Below are 26,074 nucleotides of genomic sequence, written 5' to 3'. Positions count from 1 at the left end.
TTATCCAGAGACATCTACTATTGGCTACCCTCTGACATATGAGAATTCTAAGAACTCCAGAATATAACATTGGATACGAGGGGTTGTGTTCAGAAGGCATGAAATGGGAGTAAAACTTGTGAAACGGAGGCACTAGCCTGTACTACTTGGTGAACACTTTGAAGATGTTTTCTCCTGTTTGTGATCTACGAACACAACCGGTGAAGTGAACATTGTTCAGTGCATCATTCATCCGACCCTGGTCTGCTGGATCTGGCTCTTTGTCTGTTCTTTTCCTTTCTCTTCCTGCATGCCTCAATGCATTCTGGGATTGATCCATTACAAAGCAAAAATGGCACAGTCCAATGGATCAATGTAATGTATCTGTCTCTCTATACTTCTCTCCTCTATGTAACTAACCCTCTAGCCTGTCCCTCTCACCCTCTTTCTCTGCTTCGGATCAAAGATGCTGTCTCAGTGGAACCCCCCGTGTTCAGCAATGGATCAGTCTGATCCCGATCTCCCTCCCAGTACCAATGAGGTGGCAGTAGAGGGGGTCAGAGGAACAGGGGTGGTGTCTCTTTGTCCTCCCCAGAGAGCAGCAGCGTGAATGGAGACGGCAACCGGAAACGCAGTGGGAAGAGCCGTCGCCGTCGGAAACGCTCCACTCAACCCGACAACCACCCAGCATCCATTGCCGTGGAGATGCATCCGCCTCCACCACCTGGCCAGGGGGACAGTAGCCACGCCCCTGTCCCTGACTCCCACAGCATGGTCCTACTCGGCATGGGGTCTGAGTGTGAATCTGTGTGGTTTGACCGCAGTGTGTATGAGCAGGCTGAGAGTCTGTATCAGTGCTGGTTGGCACACTCTGCCAACGGGGCAAAGACAAGGCCAAGCAGCTCACCCTCGCTCACTGCCCTGGCTGCTGACAACCACCCCACCTCCCCTCAACCTCATCCCCTGCTCCGAACCACCCAATCACCCCTCCAACCATAGTAGCTGAACCAGCAGCGCCAGAATTCCTGGCCCTCCTCACAAACAGCGGCGCCACACCAGACGAGGGGTACCTGTCCCTGGCCCAGACTTCCCAGGCGGCGTCCCCACTGACCTCGGCCCTGGCCCCTGGCCAGCTGATGAATGGACTGCCCTGTCTCCCCGTGGAGCTGCTGAGGCACGTGTGGCTGCAGAAGCCTCTTTACGACCGGGCAGAGACCGCCTTCTACCAGAACCTCTACGGCAACAACCGCTCTCATACCTGCAACAACCTGGATGGTGGGGCATCCACCTCACGTACCACCCATAACGCTCACTCAACCTCCAGGTGTATTGGAGACCAGCCACAGAGTCTTATGGAAGAGGAGGAAGTGTTGGAAGAAGCAGCCATGGTCTCACAAGGGAAGGTCGAAGTCTATCACTCTCTGCTCACCATTCAGGAGGAGGAGGAGCCTGCTGACATCACAGATGAGGAAGGTGGGGCCATGTCAGTGGGAGGAGTCTGTTACTTCCTTCATCCGGACAGTGAGAGGGTGTGGCTAGACCGGGGACACTATGAGGATGCAGAGATACGTTTCTATTATTATTACCAGAATGTACCTGTGGAGTCAACAGTAACCAACAGAGAGGAGGGGGCTCTTGGGGAAGAAGATACTGCGGCGTCCGCAACGTCATCGCCAGCATCACCGGTCACATGCAACGGCCCTCTGAGGGACAAGTATGACCCATTCCAGGAGTCTTGACCTCCACAAACAAAACCATCTCCTTTTCATTGCTTTTTGATTTCTTTAACTTGTTTTCTGTGTTTTTATTTGCTAATTTGTCACTTTATTTTGTTGCTTTACCGTTTTCATTTTTTTACTTGCATGATTATTTTACTCAATGTTGGTGGTCTTCAGAGATTTATCCCAAGCAACTTTAGTTTTAGAGGTGTGGGTGTGGGAGGACATATAATGTTTCTAAAAACTTCTAAATTAATGTGGATGCTACTATGATTATGGATCATTCTGAATAAATCATGAATAATGATGAGTGAGAGTTATAGAAACACATATCATACCCCTCACACAAATGCTAACCTCCCCTGTCATTGTAATGGTTAGCATGTCTTGGGGCTATGATATATTTGTGCATCTGTAACTTTCTGACACGTCATTATTCACAATTCTTTCAGGATTATCTATAATCTTGGTAGCATCCACATTTATGTAGAAGTGCTTGAAAGCATTGGTTTTATTACTCAAATGACACGATACATTATTTACCATTAATTTCTATTGGGCACAAAATCTGAAACACAACAAAGAGCAAATGCATCCAACAAAAGCTTGATATAGTCATTGAACTCTATGAATGTGGGACCAAATGTGGGGGGGGAGCTATGCACAACAAGTGTTGTTATTTCTAAACGGTTCCCCAACCTTCCAATTAATGGCAATGCATTTCTTAGCCGCTATGAATGCTAGGTTACAAAGTTTCTTCTGATAAGTCTCCAGTGTCAACATTTCCAAGCAAACAAAAAACAGGGATAATCTGTAGACATGCTGAGATAAAAGAACATACTCTTTGCCAGCCTTCTCAAGAGCATAATATATTGAAATATGTCCCCTTTTGTGTTTAACACCTCCAGGAGAGGAATACAATTTCTGAGTGCATGGTATTCAGTTACACTGGCATATAGTACATTTTATGGACGGTCTTAAATGGCAATTTATGTCTGAGAATATATGAACATGACTGGGCATTTAAACATATCTGTATCCATTCATCAGTAGTGTCTCCCAGGTCTTCCTCACATTTTTGTTTAACATGTTTTGTGTCATCTGGAAAAGCCTCTATCAACCCTTAATCTTGGATATAGGGGGCGCTCTTTTAATTTATGGATAAAAAAACGTTCCCGTTTTAAACAAGATATTTTGTCACGAAAAGATGCTCGACTATGCATATAATTGACAGTTTTTGAAAGAAAACACACTGACGTTTCCAAATCTGCAAAGATATTATCTGTGAGTGCCACAGAACTGATGCTACAGGTGAAACCAAGATGAAATTTCAAACAGGAAATGCCCCAGATTTTGAATGTGCTGTGTTCCAATGTCTCCTTATGGCTGTGAATGCGCAAGGAATGAGCCTACACTTTCTGTTGTTTCCCCAAGGTGTCTGCAGCATTGTGACATATTTGTAGGCATATCATTGGAAGATTGACCATAAGAGACTACATTTACCAGGTGCTCCGGTTGGTGTCCTCCGTTGCAATTATTGCGTAATCTCCAGCTACGTCTATTTTACCATTTGCTTCAGAGGAGAAACCAAACTGCCACGAATGATTTATCATCGAATAGATATGTGAAAAACACCTTGAGGATTGATTCTACACAACATTTGCCATGTTTCTGTCGATATTATGGAGTTAATTTGGAAAAAGGTTTGGCGTTGTAATGACTGAATTTTCATTTTTCTTTCTTAGCCAAACGTGATTTCTCCTACACAAATAATCTTTTGGGAAAAACTGAACATTTGCTATCTAACTGAGAGTCTCCTCATTGAAAACATCTGAAGTTCTTCAAAGGTAAATTATTTTATTGAATGCTTTTTTTGTTTTGTGAAAATGTTGGCTGCTGAATGCAAGGCTTAATGCTATGCTAGCTATCGATACTCTTACACAAATGCTTGTGTAGCTATGGTTGAAAAGCATATTTTGAAAATCTGAGATGACAGTGTTGTTAACAAAAGGCTAAGCTTGTGAGCCAATATATTTATTTCATTTAATTTGCGATTTTCATGAATAGTTAATGTTGCGTTATGGTAATGAGCTTGAGGCTATAATTACACTCCCGGATACGGGATTGCTCGACGCAACAGAGTTTGGAAATCAACTTTAGAGGTTTGTCAGATTGCCTTAAAATAGTTAGTCTTTTCTGCTTCAGGCTTGTCCAGTGTTTGCTGCACATAGAGAACAAAGTGTAGCACCTGGTTGCCTGACCCTGCCCAGTCACCATCTGCTCCTGCTAAGACATGATTAAAATTCCCTTAACATATCCACCCTTTGATTAAATATTATACATCCAATCACACATGTAGTTATATTGTAATATTAAAAAGCAATTTTTATTAGAAATATTCCTTGTTATCAAAACATCACCTAAACATAACCCACTACTTGCATTCGCACTGACTGTTTCCTAGGCCTACATCAGAATCATAACTCTTCTTATCAGGATTATCGTTAACATCTTCACAAAAAAAGTCTAATATTGAAACAAGATACAACCTAACCTCCCTAAACATCAAAAATGGTCTCATCAAATATAAATTCCCCGCAAATGAAGGATCCAGATTCGTCCACTTGTTCTGTAGACATGCATTCAGCACTCCACGGGTCAGAACCTGGAATCGGCTAGTACCTCACCATCTATTGTCATCGTTTTCTCCAGAGTCCTGGAAATAAGGCCTCGTACACAGGGAATTAGACAACAGCCACATAAAACTAATAGTCACACAGGTGAATGTAGCCCATAACACAGTGACCATAACATTTTTCCATTTTCCAAACGTACTATCAAACCAATTAGTATCCACCCCTGAGTTTTCTGCCAACTCGTGAGCTCGGGTGGTCAAACCAGCTGAGGCTTCGGTCACTGATTCGTCCGGAGCTGTGTTATTTGGGATGTAAGCACAAACATGGTCCTGAAAATCACGCATACTCCTCCCTTTTCAGCCAATAACATATCTAATGCAATTCTATTCTGCCAATCCATCAGGCTGGTTGCTTCAGTCTGTTCTGCAAAACCTTTAATAGCATCTCTGGTATAATTGGTTAAGCGCTGTTGATTATAATAAATATAATTAATCCAGTCCACGTTCATATTGAGAGTACACCCCCCGGAAATGCTCAACTCTAATCCTGCTAGGATCTGATTTCTTGCTTTGAACTCATCTGGCACCCCCTGTGGAACCCCAATGTTATCAATGTATACTTTGTCATCAAAAGACCCAGATGGAGTCACTCTTTTCTCCCGTTTGGCTAAACTTCATGTCTTGGTGTTGAATGAGTGTGAAAGGCATTCCCAAATGTACAAGTGCACATAATCCTGTCCAATCTGCCGGTAATACTGGCCATAACATTCCCCCACACCACCACCAGATGTCAGCCCTGGCCCACTTTACCTTGTTGAAATCCCCAGAGTTCAACCAGCCTGTCAAATCAGACATGGTCTCATCAGTGGTAATATTCTCTGTCCTATTGCAGGTACTAACTTCCCCCATATATTTCCCATGTGTACTGTAATGGGCCAAACGGTAATAATCTCCCCCGGTCACTGTAAAGGGAGGAACCTGTGGATATAAATAGTGCAAATCAATGCAACTGTCATTATCTGGCATTCCTGCTTTTGTGAACAGCTTTACCATACTGGCCTAACCTCCTCTACCCGGAACCGTACTAGGGAGTCGACCAAAAACTGGTCATATCCATCATACCACAACCCTAGATCCTCCTTCATTACTGTTTAAAGGGTAAGGCGTATCTTTATGCAATACATCCCTCTCTCCGGATTACAGTCAAAAACTCTCACCTTCACTATACTCCACCTCCTTCAATACTGGGTAAGTGGATTCATATAGCCCTCTCTCTCCATATGAGCTATGACCTGTGTCCACGATCAATATGGGGACCTGCACCGATATATACCACAATGGCTCAGAGTCCTAGACTGCAATGTAGTTAGAGACCCCATTTGGTCTACATAAAACTCCATTGAGAGATCCTTCCCAACCTCTAACTTCTTGTCTACCCAGATCTAGGGATCGCTTATGCTTGTTTTGGAACAAAATCCCCATCGTCTAAACCATGGGTCAAATTACCACTCTCAGCATACTCAAGTAGGACGTGCTGTATCAGGAATATGGCACCCACGATAAGACAGCTCAGATGAACAGCTTCCATGTGAAGCCCCACCCTCTCCCCGAGAACACATCACTAGCAAGAGCCAGACACACCTTCACTTCACACAAAAACAGGGGTGAAAAGACAGGAATGATTTTCTTCATTCGAGAGATGGCCCCCGGAATTCTGTTAATGCCAGTTCTCCTCTCAAACACTGTTTATTGTTCGACAGTGTCACTGTGTCCTATCCTCCCGCCGTGTGATATGAATCCAGGTAGCTCTTTCAGCTAGCTGTCACCAGGAGTCCTTGGTATGGTGTCCCCAACAAGCCTCTGGGACTGGATTGAGTGACTTCACCTGTAGTTCACCTGTAATGCATAAAATCCTGGACATACAGGCTTGGTTAACAAACAGTTTCTCATATGTTTTATCTGATTATATCTTTAACTTCTATGCCTATTTGTTAGCTACATTTTTTAAAATGATTCGTTTATTATCCAATAGGCCACGAACTTACCCACCCCCCTTTTGATACCTGGCTCTGCCCAGGTAACAACCTTGTATACCCTAAATAATGACTTAGGTAGGATTAGTAAACTATCCTTATTTTCTGACATTTATCATGTATGTCCAATTCTCCCTTGGGCATCCAATCATCTCAATCCTGTATCAATTCTCTGTCAAGTGTCTTATCTAGTTTAAGAAGTATCTGTGCTATTTATATATGTTCTTAAATATATATATATATTTACCGATTTAAACAGTAATTCCTTTCTCTCCTATCTCTCAAAATGCCACTAAGCGATTCACTGTTTTACTATCTAAAAGCATTGATTTGAGAAAAAACATGTCTATAAGTGGCAATCTCTAAAGTCCTTACATTTCCTTAATCAATCTTAATCCTTACAATAATCCTAAATCATTACAGATGTCCTATATTCCTGTTAAATTTAATACTATTTAAAAAAAACTCCTAATAGAAACAGAGCCAAAACAAATGCTAACCATATCAAAATCCTTCCTACACTTACAAGCTCTTTCCTTCAGAGTTCCTCAGTATTCTATCTGACAATAACATGAATTTAATATGTTGCATAGTGTGGAATACCTTATCTACAGTAATTTATCACCCCTATTTATTCTCAATGATAAATATAATTATTCTCTGTTATATCAAATCAATAATAGCCAATTCAAAAGCTTCACAGCTAATATTGTAAAACAGAATCCTGAAAAACACATACTTCTTCTCTTCATATAACAAAAACTGAAAATACCAATAAATTCACTTTAATAATTCAAATGAGCATTGATAAATTATGAAGATAACTGGATTAGCGCTGATTTGAAGCATCTTGCTGTATTCTTCACAATCACTATGTGTCCTTGAACAACTCCTCCAGTCAGATTTGTAGTTAGATTAGGCTCCAACAGTAACAAAGTTAAAGACTGAAGTGGTTTTCTGTGGGCATTGGGCAGAGAGCAACCAAAATATATACATTTCCTGAATCAGTTACTGTGGGCCAAAACGACTTCACTTCCTATTTTCTGTGGCCGTAGGTACTGACTTCCTGCCCAGCTCCCTGGCCCTCTCAGTTGCAGTCTCCACAGCGGTCATGGTGGCGGCCCTCACACCCCCCTGCTCCATGGCATGAAGCCCGAAGATAGTGGTGCCTCCTGGTGTACACACCTCCGAACGCAGTTGGGCTGGATGCTTCCCTGAGTCCCTCAACAACTGGCCTGCCCCCTAGAACAGGGAAGAAAATTACACATTGAACAGAGATACAAAAGTACCTGTGCTAATATAATACAAATGACGGCTGCTTTATGAAACCAGAAACTCACCAATACAGTCTGAGCAGCGATGCTATGGGCTAGAGCACTGGGCATGCCCATCTTCACCGCTCCCTCAGCCAGCGCCTCTGCAAACAGATACACCTGCAGGACCAAGGACTCTCTGTTATAACCAGAACAACGTTACCCCTTTCCGTTTTGTCTTCTCCATCCCATCCCTCTCCCACTCTCCACTCCCTCCCTCACTCCTATCTTCACCTCCATCCCTCTATCCAACTACTTCTCCGATAGAGTTCAGTGTGTCAAATCGGAGGGCCTGTTGTCTGGACCTCTGGCAGTCTCTATGGGGGTGCCACAGGGTTCAATTCTCGGGCCGACTCTTCTCTGTATACATCAATGACGTCGCTCTCGCTGCTGGTGATTCTCTGATCCACCTCTACGCAGACGACACCATTCTGTATACTTCTGACCCTTCTTTGGACACTGTGTTAACTAACCTCCAGACGAGCTTCAATGCCATACAACTCTCCTTCCGTGGCCTCCAACTGCTCTTAAACACAAGTAAAACTAAATGCATGCTCTTCAACCGATTGCTGCCTGCACCTGCCCGCCCGTCCAGCAACACTACTCTGGACGGATCTGACTTAGAATATGTGGACAACTACAAATACCTAGGTGTCTGGCTAGACTGTAAATTCTCCTTCCAGACTCACATTAAGCATCTCCAATCCAAAATTAAATCTAGAATTGGCTTCCTATTTCGCAACAAAGCATCCTTCACTCAGGCTGCCAAACATACCCGTGTAAAACTGACCATTCTACCGATCCTCGACTTCGGCAATGTAATAGCCTCCAATACTCTACTCAAAAAATTGGATGCAGTCTATCACAGTGCCATCCGTTTTGTCACCAAAGCCTCATATACTACCCACCACTGCGACCTATACGCTCTCGTTGGCTGGCCCTTGCTTCATATTGTCACCAAACCCATTGGCTCCAGGTCATCTACAAGTCTTTCCTAGGTAAAGCCAAGTCTTATCTTAGTTCACTAGTCACCATAACAGCACCCACCCATAGCACGCGCTCCAGCAGGTATATCTCACTGGTCACCCCCAAAGCCAATTCCTCCTTTGGGCGCCTTTGCTTCCAGTTCTCTGCTGCCAATGACTGAAATTAACTGCAAAAATCACTGAAGCTGGAGACTCATATCTCCCTCACTAACTTTAAGCACCAGCTGTCAGAGCAGTTCACAGATCACTGCACCTGTACATGGCCCATCTGTAAATAGTCCATCCAACTACCTCATCCCCATACTGTTTTTATTTATTTGAATTGTTTTGTTGCACCCCAGTATCTCTACTTGCACATTTATCTTCTGCACATCTATCACTCCAGTGTTTCATTGGTATATTGTAATTACTTTGCCACCGTGGCCTATTTATTGCCTTACCTCCCTTATCTTACCTCATTTGCACACACCGTATATAGACCTTTTCTACTGTATGTTTGTTTATTCCATGTGTAACTCTGTGTTGTTGTATGTGTCGAACTGCTTTGCTTTATCTTGGCCAGGTCGCAGTTGTAAAACTAGCCTACCTGGTTAAATAAAGGTGAAATAAAATACATTTAAAAAATCCCTAACTTCCCTCCATCCTTCTCTTTCCTCCTTTATTCATTTTTAATTTACATTTCAGTAGACACTCTTATCCATAGCAACTTACAATGAGGGAAAATTCAATAGATTAGGCCCTTCAAACTCAACTCTGGACCTTGAAGCCAGTTCCAATGCATTTTTTTCATTGTTGCCCTCCAGTCAGGGACTGACTTAGACCTAGGACACCAAGTGTGTGCAATTAATTATCAGGTAGAACAGAAAACCAGCAGGCTTTGGAACTCGTAGGGTAAGAGTTGAATATCCTTAGTTAGGCCATCACTCCTCCTCCCACTCACAAAGGCCACCCCGCTGCCACTGAGCCCAGTGTGGATGTCTATCCAGGCCTCGGGCCCCTCCTCCACCAGGCCACAGTGTTGAAGCAGCGAGCGGAGCAGATCCCCGTCCTCTTGCCGCGCCCACGTCCCCCGCGAGAACAATAGTGCCCCTTGCTGGACCAGACAGGGAAGGTTGGGCATCAGTCTCAAAACCACTGTGTCAAATGGCAGGAGCTGGAGGAGAGGGGGAGGGAGATGAGAGAAGGAGGGCGAGAGGGGGGAGGGAGATGAGAGAAGGAGGGCGAGAGGGACAGCAGTGTTCGGATGGATGGATGGAGGAGGAAGAAGAAGAGAAGAAAGAGGGCATGTTACAGAGACCAAAACACAAAATTATACAATTATGGTCTTTTGCTTTATTGCTAAAAATGTCCTTGTCTTTTTCTTGTCTGCAAAGAAAATCCCCAGGAATGTCTATCAGATATCTGATCAACCAATAAAGCAAATCAAGTTACTCAGGTTACTAAGCAATAGTTTAAAAACCCTCTCATCTGGACTCACCCCCTGAAGCGTTGCCAAGGTTACACCTGCTGCCACGGAGACGATGATGTGTTTCCGGGTGACGTGGTCTGTGATCTCACTGAGAATGGTTGTGATGAGGTGTGGTTTGACCGCCACGAACACCAAGTCACAGCTACTGACCAGCTCTGCATTGGAATGGGTGACAGCCACACCCAACTCCTGAAATAAAATGAAAACAGAGGTGAATGGTAACTCTACACACACACACACACACACACACACACACACACACACACACACACACACACACACACACACACACACACACCGAGCAATAGATGAATCAATGCAAATACAGTGATTGACATCAGCTGACGGGGGTGGAGAGAAAATAAGTGTGTGTGGGAAAAAATAGGAGGACTATGTACCTGAAAGCGACCAAAGTTCCTTGCGGAGGGTGCGCTCACTTTAACATTGCTGGGAGGGACATCTCCTGCAATTAAACATCCTGCAAGTTTTTGGGGGCATGTAAAGAGTCACACACACACACCAGGGTTGGGGTCAATTCTAATTGAAGGCAGTCAATTCTAATTGAAGGCAGTTAATTCAGGAAGTAAACTGAAATTCCAATTCAATATTTGAAAAAAGGGCATCTACTTTCAATGACTTCACAATTAACTGAAAAGGAGAAGCTATTTATGTAAGAAGTTTTTACAGATTGGAATTTTATATTCAAATCACTTCCTGAATTGACCGACTTCAATTCTAATATACCCCAACCCTGACACACACACACTAGATTACCTTGGCTATCCCGTAGGCCATGTTACCCTGATGAAGACACACACACTATATTCTCCCTTTTGACCTACCAGACTGCAGGACTCCCTTGGCTATCCCGTAGGCCATGTTGCCTGCCCCGATGAAGCCGATTCTCAGGTTAGAGTCCATCTCAGGAGGTGTCTCTGGGTCTGACTTGATCTGCATGGGGGGCAAAGATAAATCCCTTGTCATACCAATGAACCATAACAGGGGCATCAATGATTATAATGACATGATCGCTTGCGTCTCAAATGGCACACTATAAAGTGTACTACTTTAGATATGGGCTCATAGTGGGGCGGCAGGTAGCCTAGCGGTTAAAGTGTTGGGACAGTAAGGTTGCTTGTTTGAATGCCTGAGCCGGCAAAGTGGAAAAATCTGCCATTCTGTCCTTGAGCAAGGCAGTTAACCCCCACAACAAATGCTCCCTGGGTGCTGATGACGTCGAGTAAGGCAGTCCCCGCACCTCTCTGATTCAGAGGGGTTGGGTTAAATGCGGAAGACACATTTCAGTTAAATGCATTCAGTTGTGCAGCTGACTAGGTATCCCCCTTTCCCTTAGGGTTTGGGTCAAAAGTAGTGCACTGTATAGGGAATACAGTGCCAGGGCACAGACAACATAATAATGGGCTTGACATCTGGGCAATGGTAAGAAATCAAATTAGTCCATTGCCTACAATGACATCCACAGTAGAATGATCATGCAACAACTGAGCAGCAGTTGCTTCTTCTTCGGAATCTTCTGTCTCTTCGTCATGCTCTGTAGGCTTAGGCCTATTCCGAATACGAACAGGGCCGCTGTTGGGAGTGGCTCCATGTTTCAGATTCATCCATGATTGATTGCATAGTTGTTGCATATTGTGGGAAACGAGTAAATTTCATTGTTTGCTGGTTGTTATTCCAGATATAATACGATGTCTTGATAACTTTCCATCTGTGCCTTATCTGGTCAATTGATCTGTGATACCCGGCCTGTTTCATTCTCTTCTCTGCTACCTTGAACAACTTCAGGTTTCAAACCTTTCGACCGTCCAAGTGCTTCGCTATGTCCAGTTCCCTTAAAACCTTTAACATATATTCAGTCTCCTCCGAGTCCCAGAAGTATTTTTTCATGGCAGACATTTTTTACAATGAGTTTTTTAGGCTGTGATATGTAGTGATGAAATTATAATATTGATCTGTCCGAATGGATCTCGATCGGATTATACACATTCCACCTATGCTTTGCTGGGGTCGTCACTAGTTACCAACGCCACAAAGTCATACATTTCCTATTTCGAAAATGTATCTTCTTAAAATCTGATTTTAAACCTAACCCTAATCTTAAACACACTGCCTAACCCTAACCTTAAATTAAGACCACATTTTTATTTAAAAATAATAATAATATTAAAGATATAGGCTGTTGACTTTGTGGCCTGCCAGAACAATAACAAATAAACTTCCGGTTTCAGCCTTCATAATAAAAGCCCTCAAATAGGCCATAAACCATTATTTTATTAAACGTTTGAATAACACGTTAAGAAAACTGATTTGATAAATACCTATTGGTCAATATGTTACGATATTGGTATAATAAGAAAAATGTAACAAATGTTAACACATAAAATATGTATATATTTTAAGACATCCCTCATTCAGACCTCTTAGTGTAAGAGCTAATCTCCTGACAAATGTATGGCGACATTAGAGATACATATTTCCCACAGATCACACAAACCCACAAAGAATGTGAAAACAACTCAAGCATTGATAAAATCCCATATCTGTTAGGCGAAATACCGCAGTGTGAAATCACAGCAGCAAGATTTGTGGCCACGAAAAAGGGCAACCAGTGAAGCACAAAACAATATTTATCTTCCCCTACTATTCGTACTACAACTATTTCCACATTGTAAAAACATGTACATAGCTGATAATACAACTATTGAAATGTCTAAAACATTTACGAGTGCAATATTTAAGCAATAAGGCACGAGTGTGTGTGGTATATGGCCAATAAATACACCATGGCTAAGGGCTGTTCTTAGGCAATACGCAATTCAGGGCTCGAACCACCCAGTTTATAATTACTGTTAAACTATAATAGTTTGTTGTTGTTGTTGAGGATTTGTGTCTTCTCACCTTTGTTTGTTTATTTCACTCGCGTTGGCAACATAAACACGTTTCCCATGCCAATAAAGCCCCTTTGAATTCAATTGCTAACTAGGTGTAGGACTGACAGTACGAACACAAATCGTCGGGCTCACACACGTGTGCTTTTACAACTAGAACTAGAACCACAACAACATCAAGCTGCTAGCTACTACAGCTCAACATTTTAACAAATTATGTAGCTAGCTAGCCTATGATTCAAATTAACGTCTCTTTATTTGAGATATATATGCATTATACAGTTGCCTAGTTATGGTTACCTTCAATCAAATCCAGGGATTTTGTAGAGGCTTTGAGCTCAACTGACTCACGAGTCCTCCTGTCTGAGCAAGTTGCTGCACATTATCTGATCTGTATATCATCTCAACGTCAGTCATATGTACCATAAAGGACACATATGATGGAAAGATCTACGAATCTGCCAAAACTCAAAGGGACAATTGGCCAATCATCAAACAAGAAGTCAACCTGTTCCTGGTTGTGTATCTCGCGAGATCCAGAAAGACGCTGATCCGATTGGCTGTTTCATTGTACCATTTAAAACAGATGAATATGGATGTAGAAATGAAAGGATTCTCATTCAAATCAGCTGGAGTTGGCTCATTAGAATCAACGAACGATTGTACCAGCGGAAATCCGACGAAACAACAGAAGTACAAATACATTTTGAGGTAATTTAGCATACCAAACAACTTTTGAATTTGGTAGTCTGTCATTACGATTTTGCTTTGCTTCAATTGTGGTTTTTAAGCAAATAGTTTTTTCCATTAACTAGATTCGGACTTTTTTTAAATGGAAAATTAAAACATGCACACGGTAGTATCGCCTGTTTAGTTCAATGCAATGATTCCAAATAATATTTTACCGTCTGCATGTCCGGCCACACCGCCTGTCACCTGTGCAGCGCAGGTTCAGAGAGGGCGTTGCATCTGACATTTACATTTGTTTGAGTCGAAGTCGGTCCATAATTAATTGAATAACATATGCCCCTCATAATAAAAAGCAGTGGGCTTTGATCCCCGGTTGTGTACGCACGCTTGTTTCTCGCTGAGTTAAAGCTTAGGCATTTTAATGGAGAGTTAATGCACGCCTTCAGCTGTCAGGCCAAGTCAATCAACCAAGCGTGTTTTACCCAACCACCATTGCTCAACTTGTCTGTCACTGACATTGCAAGTTTGGATGTACACATTCGAACTTCATGTGTACATATCCTCCCTGTCTAGCCTACTTTCTCCAGCACTCCGATGGCTCAGACGGTGATGGGCCTTATACTGCTGCTGGTCTGCGTGTTGGCCTCCCGGTGTGGTCCAGTGAGCGGTTTATTTGACTGGTTGAAGCAGACGCAGCCAGGGGCTCCAGTCCTCGTCCCTGGACTACCTGAGGGAGATGCCCAACCGTTTGAGATGACGGTAGCCGATGAAAAGTTTCTAGCAGAGGCAAAAAATATGGAGCTCAGCCCGTTGGACAGCTGTCATTACCGGGTAATGTGTTGGACAGTTATTCTCTACACAACATTAGTCAGGTCTTCTCGCTTCGATAACAATCTGTGTTTCAACCATTATGAATATGGTCTATGGCTGAGCAATCATGCATGATGATGTGTCCTACTGTCATTCTTTCCCAAAGAAAGTTTGTGCTATATGTCTACCTAACAACTATTTATTTCACCAGGCAGTGACACTGAAGCATAATGGCTTTCTAGGCATGTTCATGGGCATCACAGCACCTCAGAAGTTGCAGGGCAAATCCACTCATCAGTTTAATGCATTTATTTAAATCAAACTGACTTCATATTGATCATCAGCCAGTAGAAAAAGTGTCCCTCTCCCTCCAGGTGGTTGCCCAGCTGAAGTCGACCTGCGCTAGCCTATCAGAGGAGCAGCTGGCCAAACTGGGCGTTGTCCTGTTCAACTGCCAGGCAGAGGTGGAGGGGCGTAGGACGTACCCCTGCACTGAGGACATGGTACGCTCCGAGATGTATCATTTGTTCCAGCTAAGCGATATCTAGGAACTTTTTATTTTTATAAATTGTTTTGGGAGTCAAGTTGTTTGAATGTTAATACAGTTCTGTCCTAATCACTGATGCTCGAGGACTTGGTGGGTTGAAGGCAGAATTGTTAGTGCCATATTTTCATATTGGAAGGCTCTGTCCTCTTCCCAGTCTGAATCTGGGTCATTTGTATTAGGGCATACTGCAGCAAATAGTTTTTAAATGATTTGTAAGGGGAAACAGTGTTCTTGGAGAACTTCAGGTAGTGCCTCCCGCTTTACATGGTTCTGTTTAATTTTGTGCCTGAGCTCGACCCAGTTTACATGCACAGCACTGAAGCTGATTTCATAGTCTCTCTACAGTATGCTCACCCTCTTCTCCTGCCAGTCCATAAAGCAGTGCACAGTGGACATGGACTCGGACACGTGGAATGCTTACCACATAGTGAGCAACCGGGCACGCTCCGTGTGTTACGCCACCCGTCAGCAGCACTTCCGCCGCCGGGCCGAGATCACCGTCAACGCGCTAATCTCTACAGCAACCAGCCAACTGGACGCCATGAAGGACCTGAAGGTCCGTTGTCTTTGTGTCAATCTCTCCCTTGTTCTGCCCCCCCTTCTCACTCTTTTTCCCCTTCTATTTCAAAGGGAGAGGTCTGTTTTTCTTTCTGTTTTCTGTCATAATATGTGGACTTGAATGTCTCTGCTGTGTTCCACAACAGGAGGGTCAGCTGGAGCTGAAGGATCTGACTTCGGCCTCCCTGGAGAGGCTGCTGAAGGGTCACAGTGCCCTGGTGGCCCAGCAGGGGGCACTGTGGGAGGGCCAGGAGCAGCTGGAGACCTCGCTCTCGTCTAACCTGGAGAGTCTGGGTCAGGAGAAGGCCCTCATTGCCTCCGGACAGGAACTGGTGGCCCAGCTCATCCAGGGAATCACACACAGGATGGGTAAGAGGAGATGCATGCACAAACACACACTGTTTGTTGTTCTCTATTTCACAGCCTTAATTCATGATAATACCAAATATTTTTTATAACTAAACCAAGATAGACCACAGACTGTCGTTTCCTGTGGAAACAAATGAGTCATAGTGGGCAGAACAAGCAAGGAGGTGAGCAGAGCCAAGCACAAGCTAGCGAGATCCTATTGGCACATTCTAGCATGCATCTGCATATTTCTGTTAGGGAATGCCTACTCTGAAGTGAGTGTGTGCAACTAAATTTGTCTTTGCCCACCTAAACAAGGTGATTTTAAAATAACTTTTGCAAAGGGTAAAGTCTACAAAACTAGTCCACTCTGTTCATAACAGATTGTAGTTTTGCGAGCAGAACTGAGAATGTTTAATCTATGAGAAAATGTGAAGCATGTCGGCCAAAATCCATCTTGTTCCATCTTCTCCCGCTGCTGGCAAGCACTCACTACCATATTTGGTAGTGATTAGAAAAGCCAAGCGGTTGCTTCATTTATATATCCAGTGAAATATCTGTCTCATTGTTCTCTGATGATAATACTCTTGTTCACTCCTAGCACTTTCTCTCTTACATGCTCTTATGTGACGTTGCTCTCTTTGTCAACACTGTTTTGTCTGTTTTTGCTCTGCGCTCCGACTCATTACAAAAATGCTTGTGAGATCATGTTCACTTCATGTCCCCTACCTCCCTTCTAGAGAATGTTAGTGAGCAGCTAAAGGATCAAAGGTCAGAGGTTCAGGAGGGTCATAAGGCCCTTCTGGATGACCTTGCTGAGGTCAGTGGGCGCACAAAGGACATCTATAGCAAAATGGGTAAGATGCGCATGCACACACCATGCAAAGCAATGTGTATGTTCATCACACTAACTTGTAATTTGGGATACATCTACTGATTCTGGATAAATGCAATGAATGATCTGTATTTGGTTGCAAATGCTACTTATTGATTTAATTAAATGTGTTTGACAGCTTGAGATGCATCGCAAGATACATTATCTAGGTTTTGATGTCTGGGACAATTTTATTAATTTGTTAAATACTTTAAACTGCATTCTAATGTTGACTGCTTAAAGAAAACATTATCAAGTGAAGTGCTTTATGCATGCTCAGGTTTTGCGTCTCAGGGCCTGCCTGAGTGGAAATTTAAAATGGAAGTTATGGAACTCCCTCACGTGGTTCCTTTTACGGGGAAAAATCCTCAATGAAACGGACATTAGGCTACATGTGGAGAATTATACATTTGCCTCTGTTGGCCATCAAGTAGTCTATCAATGTATATGCCATTGTCGGCTGCCATTTGATACAATAATTATGTTCAAATGACTATCACTGGAGTCATTACAAATAAATGTGTGCCACTTGTGGAGCTGGCAAACCAATTTAATAAATAGCCTAAAACTTGAGTTTATTGTTGTAGCCTTGTGTTGTTTTGAACATAGATTGACAGTAAGTCAGATTAGGCTACAGGTCAAATCTTTGAGGTCAAGATGGAGAATGTGACTCAATATTTACTACACTTAACCTAAATTGCCATTTTCTGTAGTCTCATAAATAATGATTCTGGCGAGTGGCAACACTAACAAACAGGAGCTGTGAAATTGTACTTTTGGTTTCAGGGTCTGCTTTCAAAATACCAAAACATGCTGTTGAAGTTATTTGTGCAGGTTAAAATGACATGAAACACTATTTGACAATTTAATTGTTTTAGCTAATTTGACAGTTTATCAATGATGTAATGACATTCTGATATCTTTAATTGTATGGATCTGATCATTTGTTTTTCTCCATGGGAATGTGATCTCAGACCACAGTATGTCTGGGTTCCTGCAGTATCAGAAACTGACCGCTCAGTACTACATGGATCTCATGGGAAAACTGGAACGCATGAATGGAACCCTGGGAACCATGCTGCGTTACCTTGACAACATGCAGCGTTGTCTAGAAGAGAGGCTTCATATTATCCAGGGTTACCTGGGCTGGGCAGGTAGAGTATATATATATTACTGCTCAAAAAAATAAAGGGAACACTTAAACAACACAATGTAACTCCAGTCAATCACACTTCTGTGAAATCAAACGATCCACTTAAGAAGCAACACTGATTGACAATACATTTCACCTGCTGTTGTGCAAATGGAAAAGACTCCTCCTAATGCTAGACAATCCAATTGAGCACATCTGGAACATCATGTCTCGCTACATCCACCAACGCCACGTTGCACCACAAGACTGTCCAGGAGTTGGCAGATGCTTCAGTCCAGGTCTGGGAGGAGATCCCTCAGGAGACCATCCGCCACCTCAAGAGCATGCCCAGGCGTTGTAGGGAGGTCATACAGGCATGTGGAGGCCACACACACTACTGAGCCTCATTTTGACTTGTTTTAAGGACATTACATCAAAGTTGGATCAGTCTGTAGTGTGGTTTTCCACTTTAATTTTGAGTGTGACTCCAAATCCAGACCTCCATGGGTTGATGAATTTGATTTCCATTGATAATTTTTGTAATTTTGTTGTCAGCACATTCAACTATGTAAAGAAAAAAGTATTTATTAAGAATATTTCATTCATTCAGAACTAGGATGTGTTATTTTAGTGTTCCCTGTATTTTTTTGAGCTGTGTGTGTGTGTGTGTGTGTGTGTGTGTATATATATAATCTCAGACCAGGTACACACAACTTTAGACCACCAGATGCATTTTTATTGCAAAGGTCAACAGATATCTTCTTTTGCAGTGAGAATTAACATTTTAATCTTAGTTCCTTCATCAGCTACACACATTTTTCAGTAAATTTCCCTCCATGTTTCTGTCCAGCAGGTCTAAGTCTGGCTGCAGTGTGGACGTGTGTGGTGCATGCTGGGTACTTCCTGCTGTGTGCGGTGGTACTGACATTCCTGCGCTGTCCGTCCTTCTCCCGAGCCATGCTGCTCTTCACGGTCCCGCTCAACGCTGTGGCTGAGGTCAACCAACAGCCTGCCCTGGACCTGCCCAGTCTCAGCATGCTGCTGCTCACACTGTCACTCGGTACGGGAAGGGTTTTGTGTGTGTGTGTTGCTGCCCCTCACTGGAAACCACAAAAGGGTGTTTTTTATTTATTTATTTTTTATATATATATTTTTTTTCTTCTCCTTCTCACGCTGTCACTCATGACTGACTGGGATATTAATTATTAGCCGTCTTATTGGTGATGTGGACTATTGTGATGTCATTACCCTCTCCTCAGGCTACTGGTTGGCGATGCAGGTGTTGTGGGTGTGTTCTCAGATGAGAGGAAAGAAGATCCCCAGTCAGAAGACCCTGGAACCAGAAAGCCACCACTACCTCCACTCCTGCGGCCCATCCTCCTCCACCCCCCAGAGGTGAGTGACAGTAGGGTAGCTCCAGAATTGAATTACATTTGACTTCAGATTTGCTAATAAACCCTGTATCACAAGATGTGCATTTACCAGAGAAACTCATGAAAGCGTAAATGAAAGTACTTATTTTCAAAGTGGCCCTTGCCGGTAATGGGTGGTTACTGCTAATTATGTGAACAGATCAAGTTTGATATAATGTAGCTGATACTTCTCTCTCTCTTCTCCATACTCTCAGAGATGAGCTGGATGGTCTCATGGAGCCAATAGACCTGCTGGATCAGGACAGCTTCATGACTGGTGTGTAACACACACTACAAATGGACCATGCTCTCTTCAGAATTCCTCTCAAAATGAATGGAAAACACTATTCTCTTGGCTGTTATTTATTTTTCTAATAATTTCCAGGTGACCCCTGCATAGCAGCATTGTCTCCGTCCCATGCCCACTACATGGCTGAGGCCAGGTTTGTGCCTGTGGGCTCACTGAACCACTCTACTCCCAGGTTCAAGTGTCGGCCTAGTCTCTCTGCGGTGAGCATGAATATAGCAGATGAATGTCCTTAAGGGATACGGAGGGTATTAGTGTCATACTCTGATGGACCTAGTTAGTTATAAACCAGTAGGTTTATGTAGATTACTTACTAAATGTAATTAGGTCACTTGTTACTTGGCCAAAGATCTAATCACTAACTTTTGTATTACTCATTGATTACTTTTAGGTGACTTTCCTCAGAGGCACAGGTTAGTAGCTGGCACAACCAGTCATAAAATCTGATTATTAAACCTAACCTTACCCACACTGCTACCCCTAATGGTTAGGAAATTAGGGTATATACACGTGTGGTTAGGGTTAGCTACACATCAGTGCCATTTAAGATTAGTTTTTTTTCCCCCTGCTTTTTTTCCCATGAGCATGGCCTTATTTCTATTACAGCATTTTGGTTGACTTTCTTTCACCCAGTTCAATGTAACAGTGATTGGTTTAGGCTCGTACATGATACTCACATTTTCCCTATACTCATCATGAGGTTGCTACAACCTAGCCTATAAATTACTGTATACAATGTAGGTGCACACAGGTCGAGATACATTTGAGGTAACAACATACTCTGCATGGCTAATAGAACTAGCGCATTAGTAAACCCGCTACATTCATGCAGTAACGTTAGTGTACAGTCAATAAGCAGTTACACCGGTGGGCCCCGGTGGCAATAAATTAGTCAAACCAAAAGCTTACCTTGACTTGGAAGAGTTCCAGTGTTGGAAAGTCATAGCCAGCTAGCTAACATAACATCCTTCTGTTTGAGCATGGTGTTTCAGTAGGATAAACTAGCTATCTGCATTTACTAGCTAAGTAAGTGAAGGACACTTGCTGCTTCATTTTGGTAGAAATTAATTTGTTAAACTGTTCTACTGTCTTTCTCTCTTTGTCAACTACTCATTACATGTGTATGCTCTGCAGTGCTAGCTAGCTGCAGCTTATGCTTTCAGTACTAGATACATTTTTGGATCCTTTGATTGGGTGGGCAACATGTCAGTTCATGGTGCAAGAACTCTGATAGGTTGGAGGATGTCCTACGGAAGTTGTCATAATTACTGTGTTCTCATGGGTGAGAACCATGAGCCTCCTCGGTTTTGTATTGAAGTCAATGTACCCAGAGGACTGAAGCTAGCTGTCCTCCGGATACACCGTGGTGTTACCCTAGAGGGCTGTTGAGGCTACTGTAGACCTTTTCAAAATAGTGTTTTAATCAATTATTTGGTGATGTGATTTTATATTTAGTATAGTCGTATCTAAAGAGTAACTTAGTGAATTTCATAAAAATTGAGGATGGTCCTCTGAGGAGCCTCCACTGCTACACATACAGATTATTATTGGCTCTGTCATCACTGACATACTGTTTTTAGATTGGTAGGCTATTCTTGACATTTTGTGTTCTGATTGGCAGGCTGTCCTAGGTCTGCCCCAAAAGAACCTGGGAGGAATGATGGATGCAGTGAGCAAATCACGGAGCGCCAGCCCCAACCAATCCCTGGCCAGCAACAGGTTAGCGTTCTAACCAACCCGATACGTTTAGCAGGTTCAAGCATCAACTCTGTAAAACCAACAATGATACATACACCGTGTGACATTTTTGCTATGCCACACCTGTACTGTATGTATAGCTAGGTGTGTACGCTCATAGTTTCTATAAGTGTGAGAAGTTGACTTTTTATATCAATTATACTGCCTGGCTTACCTTGCTACAACTAAAGATGGTTGTGTCATCAGATCTCATTATGCCACACCTATGTGATTAGCGGGACCAGGGATTACTTGTGTGCATTGTGAGAATTACGCTGCATGATTTATTTTAGTACAACCAATGACGTACAGAATTACTTTATGCCACACCTCATACAATGTTTATAGAGGAAGAAACGTTTACTACTGTGTTGCTAGCCTTGTACAGCTAGTAGATGGGTTTGATCAGAGGTATTTGATACAAGTTGGACAAGTTCTCACCATTGTGACCAGGACAAGAGGACAGGCTGTGTTTTCAGACTACATTGCAGTTGGGCTGCGCAGAATCCCTGATCTACAAAATCACCTTGTATCTGAAATAACTATTCATTATGTGACCAAGATGAGTTCTGCACCTTGCCTTGCTCAAACTGATCCCCCTCAAGTGTAGATTTATTTTCCTCCCTTCCCCCTCTCTCTCCTTTTGCCCCCTGGCAGCTCTGTGTCTGGTCGTCAGCTATGTAATGGCACTACCAGGATGGGACAGCAATGTAAGAAGAGGGCAGTGCTGGGACAGGAGTACTGCCACGTCCATGAGGGTGGCTATACCTCCTACAACTGTCTCTGAATATCACTGCCTGTGTTCCAAATGGTACCCTATTCCCAATATAGTGCACTACTTTTGACCAGGGCCATAGGGCTCTTCTCAAAAGTAGTGCATTATGTAGGGAATAGCCTACCATTTGAATGCACACCCTGCTTCCCCTCTCCCTGCTACCCCAACCCTTCCTCCATCCACCAGGGACAAGTTCAGTGGGAGAAAATGTTTTGAAATGAGAAATCGTACCAATAAGAACAGATTTTTGTTTTAAAACGTTTTGCTTGTGTACCCAACTGAACACCCTCCCAGAATGACCAGGAAGTACTTGGGCTATTCTTTTATTTTAATGTTTGTTTAATCAGGCTGTTACCCTGACAGTAAGATAAACCATGGTATCTCTGTCTAAAGCAATGACCAGTTGTCATGTGTATGAACTTTTTGTATGTCTGGATGAAAGCGCGTGCCTGTGACATCCTGTAGTATGATACTCCCTGGTTATAAATGTGAAAGTAATGTGATAAGGCCAATGTTACTGAATTCTACAAGGGTTTATGCAGGCAGGATTGTTTGCTTTTATCATGATTTATGGACCCTGTGTGTACATGATACTGACCTTTTATTTTTTTAGGGTGTGTAGATTTGTCATTTGCGTCCAAGTTATGTAGAGGACAAAGGAGGCAAATTATAACTTTCTCTTAAGATTAATTTTCCTTGAGTCATGTATTGATGTCATTGAGAGACTAAGTGAAATTTCATGTAAATGGAAGTTCGATTTGCCCATAAAGCACAAAATTGCACTCATACATTACTCAGTCTTGACTAACGGTTGGGAATATTATTTGTGTTTTTCTGTTCTTAAATGTTTTTTTTAAGCTGCCTGTCAAAGTGTTTTTGTATGAAGGGCATATCTATTGTTTTTGTTTTTAAAATGAATAATAAAATATCAGTAATGGAAAGTTTGTAAACATTTGTGTGAAGGGCATATTTCAAATCGAAATGAATTGGTCTCGCACACCGATACGCAGGTGCAGTGAAATGCTTCTGTTACTAGCTCCAATAGTGAAGTAGAATGACAATGGAAACTGTCATTAGTACATTTTGTCGACATGGAAATAAAGCAAAGAGGACAATTCAATGATCAGGAGAATAGGGGGTCATTTCCTGGACACAGATTAAGCCTAATCCTGGACTAAAAAGCACTTTCAATTAAGATTATTTGAGTTTGCTTTTAGATTAAGCCAAGCCCTGAACTGTCTGGGAGACCAGCCCTAGAATTCATTGTTTGGTGTTCTACACCAGCAAAGGAAGGTGTGGTAGCCTGTGTACCAGTCTGTGAACATTCTATTCCTTGCACTCCTATACCATGAGTGTCATATGCCAAATATTTGGCATGACATGGAGTGGACTGGTGGCATAAGTAGATCTAGTTCCAGTCTAAATATGAGATGTTGCTCTTTATCTATCAAAAGAGTTGCTGGGCAAGGTAGACTGGCTTGTCAACTAAATGATTTCCTATGAGAACACAGTTTAGCCTAACCTAGTGGAACCAGCCTGATCCCTGTGTTCACCTTATCTTTTCAAGTGAAATAGTGAATGGAGTGTTCAGGCTGGATCCACCAGACTACCTTAATGTGTGTGTTAGTCACAATATAGCGTGGGCTCTCAATGCATTGTTAGATAATACATATTTATCAAGTGTATATTGTAAATATGATGCGTCTCCATAACCTGGGGTGTTCTTCATTTGTGCACATAGTAGCAAACTGGTTTGCAACGAATGTTGGTTTTGCAGATGGACAATTCAGGGGGTATTCACTAGAACCAAACGGAAGCTAATTAAATTCAGGGACCTACCTGAATTTGTCCATTAAACTTGTTTTCATTGCAAAAAGTCTTCAGTGAAATGTTTTGGTAGGTCCCTCCCCATTTTGGTTCTGTTTGCTTCCTCGTGTTTATATTTTGTTTTTAACTTTGTGGATCGGGACAATGTCCAAAAAAAAACATGTCTGTCGGAGCACTGGGAAATGATTCTTTGCACCAAATTTAGCTAACTGCTAATAGAGCCCTGTGGTGGAAGTGTCATTTGTTTTGTGTGGGCTTTCCCTGGTGTGTTAACATGTAAATCTCTGACAAGGATTTATCAATAGATTCTTCTTTTAGGCAAATGCTAATTACCATCAAAGTAGACGTCATGCAAAACTACAAATCACTGCAAGCTTCTTCACGTCATCTCTAGTTAAGCTTTGCTAACAGGTATTGCTAATTTAAACTTGCACATGACAGTTCACAGAATGGTCTATTTTTAAAGACAGCCTATTTATTCATGACCACATTTAGTTAATCCAGAGATTCTTCCCTTTGCCTCGATTCAGCAGTCTCATCCAGATTATCATGGCATTTGTAGTTCTTTGGTGGCCACATTAGCGTTTCATTTTTGGGGGTTAAATACAGGCGACTATATTGATAAATCACATTGTCCTACAGAGATTTATGCCAGGCTAAACCTGTGAAACAAAACCCTTAAGAGTTTAAAATCCACTATGGGGAAAAATGGTGGAAAACAGAACCATTTCCCTGTTTGACCTCTATGTATTAAGACTCACTGTGGTACTCTTAAGTTGGACAGGGTTGGCAGGTCTGCATTCTACACCGTGTGGGAGGATGTAAATAGTGTACCACAGTAAGAGTCATACCTAGAGGTCAAATGGAAATTCTTCTATTAGTTTTCCACCATTCCTTTGTTTCACGTGGGCTTTCCCTGGTGTTTTGATAACATGTTAAACCCCCCTCCCCCGTGCGCACGCGGTTTGTAAATCTGATTGCCTTTTTTAGACGCGGTTTCCTAATCAACACAAAGCTAAATAATTTTGAAAACACAAAAACAAATGAAGGCATCGACACAGACCACAAACGGGCGACACTAAGCTAAAGTAGACCACAAAGGGAATCTGAACGCTGTTCGGTAGAAGAGTCCGCTGTTTCAGCCTATGTAAAGGTGCCAATTGAATTTCTTTGCAGCGCATACATTTCAGATTTTCGAAATTGATCAAATCTAATTTAGTTAAGGAATTTCCGAAGTATTGCCTCTATAGCTGATACCGGACACTTATTCATTCTTTATCGTGCAGTCTTCTAAACTCCCGACTCCATTCAATGCCCATATTTTTTGTTATACTTGTGTAATGCTTTTTGTGACGTGGAACAGACTAACTGTATTTATATCAGGTCGCGTGATCCTCGTAATGTTACGTGGAAAAGACAACTACTGAGATGCAGAATTAAATGTACATCACAAATGCGACCAGTTATTTGTCCTATTTGCAGTTAAATTATTTCACTGGCAAATGCCACAAACGGAGTCGAAAGGGGATTTGTCCATGTGTTTACGTACTGCTGACAGTCGGCCAACTCAACATCACAGCAAACAGAAGGCGCAGACACGGGGTCGTTACGGCAAATAATTATGTATTTATCATCTTGTCCGTTGACAAACTCCGTACATCTGTATGCTGCAGCTCGAGAATCGGGATGTTAGATTCTCAGTGGATAAATGTTTATATAAAAATGTCAAACAAAAAAAATCAGGCCCTATTCATTTCTGCGTACTTTTAACTCGGATTTCGTACCTGCGTACACGGACAGAGAATTGCCTACCTGGTACGCAAAATGCGTGCATGTTGGCAGGTCTGACTGAATGAAGTTACCCCTTGACGCAGATCTGGTTGATAATACCCACTAGTGGTTAGGGTAAGCTGATCCAGGTTCTGAACCTTGGGAAAACTTCACCCCAGAGCCACAAAACACTGTTCTACACTAAAACCAGACTCAAAGTAGTGCTAAAATGACACCCAGACTCGGCAG

At 42.5% G+C, this 26,074-nt stretch overlaps 2 protein-coding genes and 1 pseudogene across 7 annotated transcripts; 2 read left to right on the top strand and 1 right to left on the bottom strand.

Moving 5' to 3' along the window:
• The first annotated feature begins 445 nt into the window (after window positions 1–445).
• On the top strand, window positions 446–1,718 carry LOC118384588 (uncharacterized; annotated as a pseudogene).
• A 5,416-nt stretch (window positions 1,719–7,134) lies between these two features.
• Window positions 7,135–14,295, bottom strand: pycr3 (pyrroline-5-carboxylate reductase 3). 4 transcript variants are annotated; one of them, XM_035785972.2, is made up of 7 exons: window positions 13,944–14,295; window positions 10,975–11,083; window positions 10,531–10,595; window positions 10,142–10,321; window positions 9,605–9,817; window positions 7,706–7,798; window positions 7,135–7,607 (listed from the first exon to the last, which is right to left on the bottom strand). In XM_035785972.2, the coding sequence occupies exons 1-7, from the start codon at window positions 13,950–13,952 to the stop codon at window positions 7,395–7,397; spliced, it is 882 nt and encodes a 293-aa protein (XP_035641865.1). In that variant the 5' UTR covers window positions 13,953–14,295; the 3' UTR covers window positions 7,135–7,394. The 4 variants fall into 4 exon arrangements, with proteins under 4 accessions (XP_035641865.1, XP_035641875.1, XP_035641882.1 ...); XM_035785982.2 differs by lacking the exon at window positions 13,944–14,295 and adding an exon at window positions 13,339–13,478; XM_035785989.2 differs by lacking the exon at window positions 13,944–14,295 and adding an exon at window positions 13,049–13,309.
• On the top strand, window positions 13,594–23,178 carry bmb (brambleberry). 3 transcript variants are annotated; one of them, XM_052461392.1, is made up of 14 exons: window positions 13,594–13,749; window positions 14,302–14,559; window positions 14,913–15,041; window positions 15,456–15,641; window positions 15,790–16,012; window positions 16,732–16,848; window positions 17,840–18,019; window positions 18,848–19,057; window positions 19,257–19,392; window positions 19,625–19,686; window positions 19,795–19,919; window positions 20,108–20,129; window positions 21,338–21,435; window positions 22,111–23,178. In XM_052461392.1, exons 2-14 carry the CDS (start codon window positions 14,323–14,325, stop codon window positions 22,135–22,137), a joined length of 1,752 nt encoding a protein of 583 aa, XP_052317352.1. In that variant the 5' UTR covers window positions 13,594–13,749; window positions 14,302–14,322; the 3' UTR covers window positions 22,138–23,178. The 3 variants fall into 3 exon arrangements, with proteins under 3 accessions (XP_052317352.1, XP_035641843.1, XP_035641834.1); XM_035785950.2 differs by lacking the exon at window positions 20,108–20,129 and having other exon boundaries at window positions 18,851–19,057; XM_035785941.2 differs by lacking the exon at window positions 20,108–20,129.
• The last annotated feature ends 2,896 nt before the right edge of the window (window positions 23,179–26,074 follow it).

The sequence above is a fragment of the Oncorhynchus keta genome, chromosome 1 (assembly GCF_023373465.1).
Source record: "Oncorhynchus keta strain PuntledgeMale-10-30-2019 chromosome 1, Oket_V2, whole genome shotgun sequence".
Lineage (NCBI taxonomy): Eukaryota > Metazoa > Chordata > Actinopteri > Salmoniformes > Salmonidae > Oncorhynchus > Oncorhynchus keta.
This window is presented reverse-complemented; position numbering and strand designations above follow the sequence as displayed.